At 46.8% G+C, this 12,414-nt stretch overlaps 1 protein-coding gene across 1 annotated transcript; it reads left to right on the top strand.

Moving 5' to 3' along the window:
* Positions 1-2,142: 2,142 nt before the first annotated feature.
* On the top strand, positions 2,143-10,964 carry LOC310820023 (cysteine desulfurase-like). Its single transcript, XM_083691490.1, has 13 exons — positions 2,143-2,212; positions 2,865-2,941; positions 3,092-3,208; positions 3,417-3,500; positions 3,932-4,084; positions 5,230-5,323; positions 6,232-6,366; positions 6,712-6,869; positions 6,958-7,063; positions 7,751-7,832; positions 8,190-8,273; positions 8,418-8,507; positions 9,177-10,964. The coding sequence occupies exons 1-13, from the start codon at positions 2,179-2,181 to the stop codon at positions 9,238-9,240; spliced, it is 1,278 nt and encodes a 425-aa protein (XP_083547616.1). The 5' UTR covers positions 2,143-2,178; the 3' UTR covers positions 9,241-10,964.
* Positions 10,965-12,414: the final 1,450 nt, after the last annotated feature.

Raw genomic sequence — 12,414 nt, 5'->3', positions numbered from 1 at the left:
TACCTCCCCCAGCCTCCCCTGGTGTTCTACCTCCACCAGCCTCCCCTGGTGTTCTACCTCCCCCAGCCTCCCCTGGTTGTGTAATAAAGAAGACCGTCACTCCAGGCATGAGTACAGTGACATCATCAGTGTGACAGTTCCACTCTACATGATGTTTCACACTTCTTGTATGACCCCGGAGGTCTGAATACTCTTAAAACACCTTCCTCCTCTCTCCCTTCCTGTGAGTCATTACTGGTCTGATTAGTGGATTAGTGAAAGCATTCCCTTTCACCATTGATAAAAGCATGACATTAAAAATGTCATGCTGACTCTGACCAGCAAATTGGCAACTCTCCAAAAACAGCAATCAGAGTAAAAAAAATACACAAAAAGAGGAAGACAGGAGAGACAGAGGCACCAGCCCCGTCCTCCTTCCCTCCCTTGAAGAAGTCATTGATCGAACATGACATCACTGATGAAAGCAATGCAGTGAAAAGCAGTGGAGGCTGGTGGAGGTAGAAAACGGAGGACGGGCTCATTGTAATGCATGGAACGGAATTACCACCGCTTTTCACTGCATTGCTTTCACCAATGACGTCATGTTCGATCAGCGACTCCCTCGAGGAAGGAAAGGAGGATGAGTAGTGCCTCTGTCTTCTGTCTCTTTTTGTTTTTTTTACTCAGATTCCTGTTTTTGGAGAGTTGCCAGTTTCATTCCCAGAGTCAGCATGACACGGCCATTTTTAACCTACATCCTCCTCAGACATCAGAACAAACCAATGGCCAAAAGGTTGCATATCAGTCAGACAGTTCTGTTCCAACAGTTACAAAAAGACACACACCTGCTGGTCAAAGTCAGCATGACATGACTGTTTTTAATCCTCTTACTCCTCATGATCACAAACATCAGAACAAACCAGTGTTGAAGAGGTGTTGCATCAGCCAGAAAGCTCTGTTACCACAGTTACAACAGACACATTTAGATGCATCGATAACTGAGGTAAATGTTGATGATTAATAATAGGCCGAGTGTTTGAGTAGTTAATTAGCTTGGCCAAAGTATTATTATGGTAATTACATTTTGTTAAGACATTGTGTTAAAAGTCATGAAAAAGAATTAACAAAAACATTTAATATAACATAAACAATGAATTAAGATAACATTATAAGCATTACACAAGGAAAATGTTTGTCTCTGACATTGGAACATTTTCAAAGGGCAGGACCAAGTTGAGAATCCCCCATGCCCTGTCTGTGCCTTCCAACCTGTGACAGAAATAACCACCCAATGTAAAAGGCAGTCAGAAGTGTGGTCCTCTGGCTCAGTTGGTAGAGCACGGCGCTCACAACGCTTAGGTTGTGGGTTTGATTCCTGCTGGGACCATGTATACTGAAATGTATGAACTCACTGCAATATAGGGCGCTTTGGATAAAAGTAACTAAATGGCAGATATCATATCATATCCACGCCTGGCCGTGAACTCTGTCTGACCTCCCAGTTCACAAGATGTTGTCGCTTCAGCTCACCACGCCCATAAAAACACCAACACTGAGAATGGACCAATGAAAATCCCGGAGTTCAGTTCACCACGCCTCTAAAAACCCAAAACATTGAGAATGGACCAATGAAATGTGTCCATATCCTTTATGTTGTGTAAGCAGCGGAGCCCGTTAGTACGGCGCCACTCTGGTTTCTTCTGACATCCAGGAGGGTTCTGACATCCAGGAGGGTTCTGACATCCAGGAGGGTTCCGACATCCAGGAGGGTTCCGACATCCAGGAGGGTTTCTGACATCCAGGAGGGTTCCGACATCCAGGAGGGTTCTGACATCCAGGAGGGTTTCTGACATCCAGGAGTGTTTCTGACATCCAGGAGGGTTCCGACATCCAGGAGTGTTTCTGACATCCAGGAGTGTTTCTGACATCCAGGAGGGTTTCTGACATCCAGGAGGGTTCCGACATCCAGGAGGGTTTCTGACATCCAGGAGGGTTCCGACATCCAGGAGGGTTTCTGGTCATCGGTCAGACGTGGATATTCTACATTCACCCAGAGTCACTTAGAAAACCTTGTAGCTAGCGAGCTAGCCGCCTGTTGTCCCTCTGGTTAGGTTAGGTGGTGAGGTGGTCATCATCATGATGAGGAGGTCTGTCCCCGCCAGGCTGCTGGCGTCTCTGCGAGGCTTCCCGAACCCTCGGATGAACTACGGCCAGACCGCCGCTGTCGAGAAAGGTAAGAGACAACCGCAGCATTTTAACACAAGTTTTATTCCAACTTCTGCCTGCTGAATAGTTTAGATAGCGTGTTATCAGAGGCTTCTGGTGATCAGAATCAGAATAGTTTTATTTGTAGAATATTTGCACATACAGGACATTGACTTGGTGAGGTTGGTGCATGGGACAGAAAAAAAACAATAGCAAATATTGACAAGAAATTGACAAAATAGCAAAATATGAACAAAATAGCAATAACAAATTTACAAAATAGAAGAATAAAACAACACATTTTGATGTGACGCAGTCCCCTACCTAGCGCCGAGCCTTCAGCCCCGGCCCCGACCCCGACCCCGACCCAGGCTCAGGGGCGGCTAACAGCTAACACAGCTAAGCTACTGCTGTGCTGTCAATATTAGTCTTTATCGCCCAATAATAAGCCTTTCAGATAAATCAACTCAAATCAAATAGTAATAGTCATTTACACAATATACGAGACACCATGGAATGAAATGCTTTAGGGGAAGCAACTCCTCAACAACGCAACAATCAGACAACATCGTGATGAATGTGCAGTGACATGTCTGTCTGTGTCCTGAAGTGTCCCCTGGGTCTGACATGACAAAACCCTAACCCTAACCTTGACCCTGACCTTAACCTTGCTTTCACAGAACTCATCAGCAGCAGCCAGCTGGAGAGAGATGAGCCCCGGCCTCTCTACATGGACTTCCAAGCAACAACACCCATGGTATGTGTGTCTGTCTCTACCGTGAGGACTGTGTCTGTCTGTCTGTCTGTTAATAAACACCGCTTTCACTGAATGTGACTGTTGCTTTCAGTCAACGACTTGACTGAGATGTGTGTTGATGATTTCCCTCCCCTGACCTCTGACCTGTAGGACCCCAGAGTTCTGGATGCAATGCTTCCCTTTCAAGTCAATTATTACGGCAACCCTCACTCCAGAACCCATGCGTACGGCTGGGAGAGCGAGACCGCCATGGAAAAGGCCAGAAAGGTAAAGTTGATGATAGTTAATGACTTTCATCTCTTTCATCTCATGCTTTGTGTTGTTGTAGGTCTTTGTGTTGTGATTATGTGTCACTGGTGGCTGCAACATTGTCATTTCCCCCCCGGGATCAATAAAGTATCTGTCTGTCTCTCTCTCTCTCTCTCTCTCTCTCTCTCTCTCTCTCTCTGTCTCTCTCTCTCTCATGTCCACACAGCAAGTAGCAGACCTGATCGCTGCAGATCCCCGTGAGATCGTGTTCACCAGTGGTGCCACTGAGTCCAACAACATGTCCATCAAAGTAAGCCTTCCCCATGTACCGCTTTAATATAACTGCAACAAATAATTCCTGCTGCTACATTCATTTATATTATTATTATTATTATTGTTTTTATTACTTGTTTTAAAATAGTTTTTATTATCTTATTGTCATTATGACATTGTGTTGTTGTTGTTGTTGTTGTGGATGTTCAGAGCTGCTCTGCCCAGGGCAGTTTATTAGTCGTGAACTTGACTTGACCTTCGCTGTGGGAGGAGGGATGGGGGGGGGGGGGGGTACAGGAAATACCAAGGCCTGTCAGCTGATGAATGAATAGATTAGGAAACAAGCACAAGCTGCATAACTGTTAGTATTGTTCTCTGGGCTCCATTTTGGAAACATGGACTCGTGCTCCCAATGGAGAGGGAGGCGAGCTGAACAGCGGGTTTCTTCCACCATGGTTCTGTTCCTAGGGCGTGGCCCGGTTCTACAAGTCCCAGAAGAAGCACGTCATCACCAGTCAGACAGAGCACAAGTGTGTGCTGGACTCCTGTCGGGTCCTCGAGCTGGAGGGGTTCGACGTCACATACCTGCCGGTGAAGAGCAACGGGCTGATCGACCTCCAGGCAAGACCCCGACCCTGACCCCAAATTTAACCCTAACCCCAATCCCAACCCTAACCCCGACCCCAACCCTAACCCTAACTCCAACCCCAACCTTATCCTTAACCCCAACCTTAATCCTAACCCCGACCCCAACCTTAACCCTAACCCCAATCCCAACCTTAACCCTAACCCTAACTGCAGATGTGCATGGAATGCCCTGCTTTACAGATGTTGAAGCTTGACAGTTGGTCCTCACAGTGTCTTTAGTCCTACCATTAGGGAATATTCTACATGCCTTCATACAATTGTGTGTGTGTGTTATATACACTCACTGAGCACTTTATTAGGAACACCTGCACGCCTTCTCATGGTGGAGGTGGTGGAATGGTGTGGGGAATGTTTTCTTGGCACACTTTGGGCCTGTTAATACCAATCAATCATCTCTTGAATGCCACAGCCTATTTGACTATTGTTGCTGACCATGGGCATCCCTTCATGGCCACAGTTGACCCATCTTCTTATGGCTCCTTCCAGCATGATAATGCACCATGTCACAAAGCAAAAGTCGTCTCAAACTGGTTTCATGAACATGACAATGAGTTCAGTGTTCTTCAGTGGCCTTCCCAGTCACCGGATCTGAATCCAATAGAACACCTTTGGGATGTGGTAGAACGGGAGGTTCACAGCTTGAAAGTGCACCTGAAAAATCTCAAAAGAATTGAGGCTGTTTTGAGAGCAAAGGGAGGCCCTACCCAGTATTAGTATAGTGTTGTAATAAAGGGAGGCCCTACACAGTATTAATATAGTGTTGTAATAAAGGGAGTATTACCCAGTATTAGTATAGTGTTGTAATAAAGGGAGGCCCTACCCAGTATTAGTATAGTGTTGTAATAAAGGGAGTATTACCCAGTATTAGTATAGTGTTGTAATAAAGGGAGTATTACCCAGTATTAGTATAGTGTTGTAATAAAGGTGTAATAAAGTGCTCGGTGAGTGTGTTTCAGTGGGAGTCTGTGTTTCAGTAGGAGTCTGTGTTTCAGTAGGAGTCTGTGTTTCAGTAGGAGTCTGTGTTTCAGTAGGAGTCTGTGTTTCAGTGGGAGTCTGTGTTTCAGTAGGAGTCTGTGTTTCAGTGGGAGTCTGTGTTTCAGTGACAGTCTGTGTTTCAGGTGCTGGAGGAGAGCATTCGTCCAGACACCAGCTTGGTGTCGGTGATGGCCATCAACAACGAGATAGGAGTGAAACAGCCTGTTAAAGAGATAGGTAACCTCTCCTCCTCTCCTAGGGAACCTCTCCTCCTCTCCTAGGGAACCTCTCTTTCTCTCCTAGGGAACCTCTCCTCCTCTCCTAGGGAACCTCTCCTCCTCTCCTAGGGAACCTCTTTTCCTCTCCTAGGTAACCTCTCAACCTCTCCTCCTCTCCTAGGGAACCTCTCCTCCCTTCTCTCCTAGGGAACCTCTCCTCCCTTCTCTCCTAGGTAACCTCTCCTCCTCTCCTAGGTAACCTCTCCTCCTCTCCTAGGGAACCTCTCCTCCTCTCCTAGGGAACCTCTCCTCCTCTCCTAGGGAACCTCTCCTCCCTCCTCTCCTAGGTAACCTCTCCTCCTCTCCTAGGTAACCTCTCCTCCTCTCCTAGGGAACCTCTCCTCCTCTCCTTCTCTCCTAGGGAACCTCTCCTTCTCTCCTAGGGAACCTCTCCTCCTCTATCAGTGAACAACATGGACTGTGAGACGTAGAACTGGTCTGCATACTCTTATGAGACAAGTCCAAACATACATGTTGGCTAGTTTACCAAACTGCTAGGCAGCCAGAGCTTCTAGACCAGGCCAGCGTAATGTTAACAGCTGACTAGTGGAATTCCTAACAACATTTTAATGCTGTCTCACACATGTACACCGTACTGTATGTTAATGCTGTCTCACACATGTACACCGTACTGTATGTTAACTCGCTAATTCCGGAACACTCAGAATTCCAGAGCACTCCCCACCCAGACAGCCAAGCGTTCTGTGGTGTTTACCGAGCAACAACACTCTGGTTGGCTACAAAATGAACCATCATTGATGCATTTCTGGTGAATGAAGTCACCCTCGGCGCTCTAGAATGTTGACAGTTTGGGCGATTTTATTCACCCTCGGCCCTGAAGGAGTTAAGACTCTTCCTCTCCTCCAGGTCAGATCTGTCGATCGAGGAACGTCTTCTTCCACACGGACGCCGCCCAGGCCACAGGGAAGATCCCCATCGACGTCACCGACTGGAAGGTGGACCTGATGTCCATCAGCGGACACAAGATCTACGGACCCAAAGGTAACGCAGAGATCCATCGTCTGGTGGATCCGCTCTGTTGAATATCATTTATACTTTTAACTCATTACACTCAAACAAGTCACTTTTACGCTTTTTCTGTATTTCCTGGATGGCTCCATACTGTAAACAACAAATAAACAATGTTTTATTAGCCCCCCCCCCCCGACACGTGCACCCCCCCAGGGGGAATGGAGATCAGAGCTCAGTGTTGATGGTTTGACAAGGACATTGAGGAGTTGACTACAGCACATACAGTATGGACAGGCAGCCATGTTTGTGTGTGGCCTGTACTGGCCGGGAGTTGGCTGAGGAGGTCCGGTGTGATGAGGTGTGTGATGTGTCCAGGAGTGGGAGCCCTGTACGTGCGGAGACGGCCCCGGGTCAGGCTGGAGCCGCTGCAGAGCGGAGGGGGGCAGGAGAGGGGGCTGCGCTCCGGGACGGTGCCCACCCCCCTGGCTGTGGGGCTGGGAGCGGCCTGCGAGATCGCCCAGCAGGAGCTAGAGGTAGAGAAAATGGCCGCCTACCTTCCTAGCCACTCCTGTAGATAAAATGGCGCCCATGTGAATGATGATGTGTGTTGTTCCTGTCCAGTACGACCACAGTCGCATCTCCGCACTCGCCAACCGCCTGGTGACCAGGATCACGACGCAGCTGCCAGATGTGGTGATGAATGGAGACCCGGAGCAGAGATACCCAGGTCAAATATACATTCAATAAACTCCTTAATGATAATAATAATAATAATAATAGTAGTAATAATAATTACTCTACTCTGACCCTGCTCTACTCTGACCTGCTCTACTCTGACCTGTTCCACTCTGACCTGCTCTTCTCTGACCTGCTCTTCTCTGACCTGCTCTTCTCTGACCTGCTCTACTCTGACCTGCTCTACTCTGACCTGCTCTACTCTGACCTGCTCTACTCTGACCTGTTCCACTCTGACCTGCTCTTCTCTGACCTGCTCTACTCTGACCTGCTCTACTCTGACCTGCTCTACTCTGACCTGCTCTACTCTGACCTGCTCTACTCTGACCTGCTCTACTCTGACCTGTTCTACTCTGACCTGCTCTACTCTGGACCTGCTCTACTCTGACCTGCTCTACTACACCAGTGATTCCCAGAGAGCAGCAGGTGCTAGCTCTAGCACTGTTCAACAGAAGGACCTGGTGTGGGAGAGAGTTGTAGGAATTGACTCAAATTGGCAGTTTGGGAGTGATCAGGGCGTTCAAGGAGAGAGATCTTGACTCACAGATCGTTTTAAAGCACAATTTAGTGTGAATGTGTCCACTATTGACTAATAAACAACACATCCACTGGATTACAGGGTCAGATTCCCCGTTAGTAAGCAGATGTGTTGATAGCATGACTGTTGTTGGGTTCACAGGGTGCGTCAACCTGTCGTTTGCCTACGTGGAGGGAGAGAGTCTGCTGATGGCACTGAAGGACGTCGCACTGTCCTCAGGAAGGTCAGTCACATGTCAATAAAGTTTATTCTGAAGATAGACGTTTGTTCTGTAGTTGAAACTGTCAGTTTCAGTTTTTCAAATCAAATTCAAAATCAATATTAATGGTCATTTACACAATATACAGGAAACCATGGAATGAAATGATTTAGGATCTGCAACTCCTCAACAACTCAACTATCAGACAATATCAGGTTGCAGTGATGTCATAATAATACAAGAGGGAAGAAAACTAATAATAATAGCAAGGTCATGGTTGAAGGAGGTAGTGGTCATGGTGGTCGTGGTTGATGGTGGTTGTGGTCATGGTGGTCATGGTCGTGGTCATGGTTGCTGATGGTGTTTCTCCTGCGTCCACAGCGCCTGCACCTCGGCTTCCCTGGAGCCTTCCTACGTCCTGAGGGCCATCGGGACGGACGAGGAGCTGGCCCACTCCTCCATCAGGTGAGGAGCATCCACTCTGTTCTTGAGTCCAGGGCACAGGCCTTCAGCCTCCTCTGAATTCCATCGCCTCAGAGTGACGTCGGTGCCTTTGGTTTGGTGTCTCACCCTGGGTGTGTTCTCCTTGGTCCTCCAACCGATCTGCAGGTTTGGGATTGGCCGGTTCAGCACTGAAGCGGAGATGGATTACACAGCAGACAAATGCATCCAGCATGTCACACGGCTCCGAGAGATGAGGTGAGACACATGAAGCAGTCCTTCATTCATTATGTATCTGAGCCATAGATTGAATGGTGAAGAAGTATGAACTCTACTTGCAAGCAATGGTCAGTCCCCAAACCCCCCGGCCCGATCACTCCGCTCTTCCACCTCGGCTGCCCGCCTGGCACCACCGCCTCTACGTGGATGCAGCAGCCGCACGACTCGGTCACGGCTTTTCACTGTCCTGGCGCCCTGCTGGTGGAACGAGCTTCCCACTGCTGTCAGGACTGCAGAGTCACTACCAATCTTCCACCGTAGATTGAAGACCCATCTCTTCAGGCTACATCTTAACAGTCCCTCCTAAAGACCTCTTCACCCCCACTACCCCCCTGTACTAACCCTAACCCTAGAGACCTCTTCACCCCACTACCCCCCTGTACAAGTTTTTCTCCTGTTTAAAAAATAAAATAATAATAATAATCTTCTTCTAGCATTGTGACTGCCAATGGCCCCTGGTCTGAGCATTGATTAATTTCTTATGATGACTGATGGATAGATGATTCACTTACAGCAAATACATTTGTTTAAGTCGCTTTGGATAAAGGCGTCTGCTAAATGCCATAAATGTAAATGTAAACTCATATTTAACATTTAAATGATCAATATCAAACTGGTGCATGACTTCATTGCTCTCTCTCCCTTCAGCCCCCTGTGGGAGATGGTGCAGGAAGGAATCGAGCTGAAGAGCATACAGTGGGCCCAGCACTGAAGAGTCTGGAGGGAGGAGCCTGATCAGCTTTGTGGATACATGTCTTGTGTAGTTTGCCCTAATACGCCATTCCTATGAATTCTAGATTTTGCCCCTGTCAAGAATCACGCACAAATGTCCTGATTTGGGTAATGACTATATGTTGTATTGCAGAACTGATACTGTTCCTACCAAAGTATTATTGAAACATAATGATGTTTTATTTAACCATTATTTTAGCAGGGACTCTCATTGAGACCAAGGTCTCTTTTACAAGGGAGTCCTGCAAACACACACCTTACAACCACACATCACACACACACCTTACAACCACACATCACACACACACCTTACAACCACACATCAGACCCACACCTTACAACCACACATCAGACCCACACCTTACAACCACACATCACACACACACCTTACAACCACACATCACACACACACCTTACAACCACACATCACACACACACCTTACAACCACACATCACTGCATTTCGTTGTCTCTGTACTTGTACTCTGCACAATGACAATAAAGTTTAATCTAATCTAATCTAATCTAATCTAATCATACAAACTACAACATTATAAAACACAAACACATTTCTCAACAAAGAGGTCCTCAATCAAAAGGTTAAACAGCCCGAGCGTCACCAGAACAACCAGCTGAAACGTTCTCTGCAGATTGTTCCAGCAGTGAGGAGAACCACAACTAAAAGAGGATTCACCCAATTCAGAGACCCGAGGAACCTCCAGAGTTAACCACCTCTGAGAACCAGTTAGGTCATCGATGTTGTTGAATTCAGTAATGAGGTTAAGCTGGGAGTTTATGCAGTTAATGCTCTTAGATCCTCAGCTTTTGGTCGTGGCCCATGGGAGAATGTTAGGGGCTGGTTGGTGAATGACATGCAGGCGATATTCTGACTGTGAGAATGTTAGGGGCTGGTTGGTCTTAGATGTACAGGCGACATTCTAGTCAGTTCACAGATAATTCACCGTCATGTTGACAGCATCCATGTCCTGGACAGGAACACAGGCACAGTGCTTGGCAAAGTGGTTTTTCTAACCTAATCTATTTTTAAATGTTGAGTTTGTGAGACAACAGCGGTTCCCCCTGGCGTTGGGACAGCAGTTCCCTCTGGCGTTGGGTTGAACTGTGGAGTGTCCAGCCTCGTGGGCCTCTGTGGCGCAGTTGGTAGAGCATGGCGCTAACAACGCTTAGGTTGTGGGTTCGTGTCCCGCTGGGACCATATATACATGTGTATGCATTCACTGCAATGTAGGGCGCTTTGCATAAAAGCATCAGCTAAATTACATTTATGATATTAAATTATGTTTTATTATATTACAGTTTCCTGGAAAGTTGTATGAAGGTCAATGTGCGTACTATCAATGAATCAATCAATTTGATTATCTTTTTAAAGTTTTCTGTGAAGGAATTATGTAAACTACCTTTCATGCATCACCAGCTGTTCATTGAGTTCAGAGATTGACTGTGTCTGTCTTCTCTCACATCTCCGGCCCTGAATGGGTAAACCTGTACAACACCACTCACCATACAAAATGTCTTCCTTGATGTTTCTGAACGGCTGTGGGTAAACCTAGGAATACATATTCATATTATCATATAGCTACAGTATCGTTTTCAGAACGTACCAAGAACATAAATGTGGATTAATTCTAGGTAAAGTAGCACTGATTTCACACTGATTTCTACTCTTATGCACTGTCAATGTATTTCTGGCTACATGATGTCCAATAAATGTCGTCATGTGAACAATGTACAGTACAGATGTATCTTCCCTCTCCACTGCTGTTGGGTTTCTGCTGTTACCTCTGCCGTATCTTATTGGTTTATTATTATTATTATTGTTATTCCTGTTACCTCTGCCGTATCTTCTACCACTCTGCTCAGGAGCACTTCAGAAGCATCTCAGGTGAGTTTGAATCTAGAGTGATGTCATTGCAGATGTTGCTGGCTAGTTCCTCCAGCCATCAGAGTGCCCAGTCTGCACTGTGTAGGACTAACACACATAATGAACTGTACAGAACTAGTTTTCCAAGATTTCAATTCATCTCTGGTACCACTCCATTCTGATCCCGATGAGATCATATTAGATCCATATTAGATATCATTAGATCCCAATTAGATCCTTATGGCATCCCTATGAGATGTCATTAGATCCCCTCACAGTGAAAGCGATGTGAATGCTCACTGTTGTATGGAAGGTGTTGAGTAGGACTGACAGTAAGTCATGTGGCTGCTCGTTAGAACCTGCAATGTCAGACACGGCCACCAGATGGCCACCACTGACCTAGACATCCTTCCACAGCTCCAGTCAGCACCTCAGCTGGGTGGACCTGGATGATACAACACAGATGTTCCCTCACTGGTGAAGAGCTGAGTAGGGAGAAGGGCTGAGTAGGTGGAAGAGCTGAGTAGGGGGAAGAGCTGAGTAGGGGGAAGAGCTGAGTAGGGAGAAGGGCTGAGTAGGGGGAAGAGCTGAGTAGGTGGAAGGGCTGAGTAGGGAGAAGGGCTGAGTAGGGAGAAGGGCTGAGTAGGGGGAAGGGCTGAGTAGGGAGAAGGGCTGAGTAGGGAGAAGAGCTGAGTAGGGAGAAGGGCTGAGTAGGGAACTCACACAGCAGGGATGATGGTTGAATCAAGAGAGAACTGGAGACCTGCACTACATGGGTTTAAAGCAGGGGAGGCTGGTGGAGGTAGAACACCAGGGGAGCCTCTGCGGTGTTCTACCTCCCCCAGCCTCCCCAGGGTTTAAAGAGATTGCTAAAGTCTCTATTATCTTCACTCTCAGAGTCAGGACATCATCCATTTTATACACTCCAAAAAGAGCTGTTACCTGATAGTGTTTGTGTACATGTTGGTTTCACCGTTTACACCTGTTATACCTAGTCCTCCTGTTCCAGGGCACCAGAGGGGGACAGGTTTGTATAAATACTCGTTGTAAATATCATATATTTAAACACATCAGAATCATAACTCCTTCATTGTTTTGCTTGTTTTTGGAGCCGCTCGGGCAGTTTAGGGTGTTGGGTGGTTCAGGACCTCCTTGGTGACTGATGGGATTGTTTCTCCTCATATGTTGTGGTTTTATGTGATGTATTGATTTCTGTGTTTAACTGTGATATCTGTATGTGTTGTTTTGTAATTGTAGAGATATTGTGGACAGG

Source organism: Argentina silus (genome assembly GCF_951799395.1).
Source record: "Argentina silus genome assembly, chromosome: 2".
Taxonomy (NCBI): domain Eukaryota; kingdom Metazoa; phylum Chordata; class Actinopteri; order Argentiniformes; family Argentinidae; genus Argentina; species Argentina silus.
The sequence above is the reverse complement of the archived record's forward strand: the minus strand, read 5'-3'. Positions and strand labels throughout refer to the sequence as shown.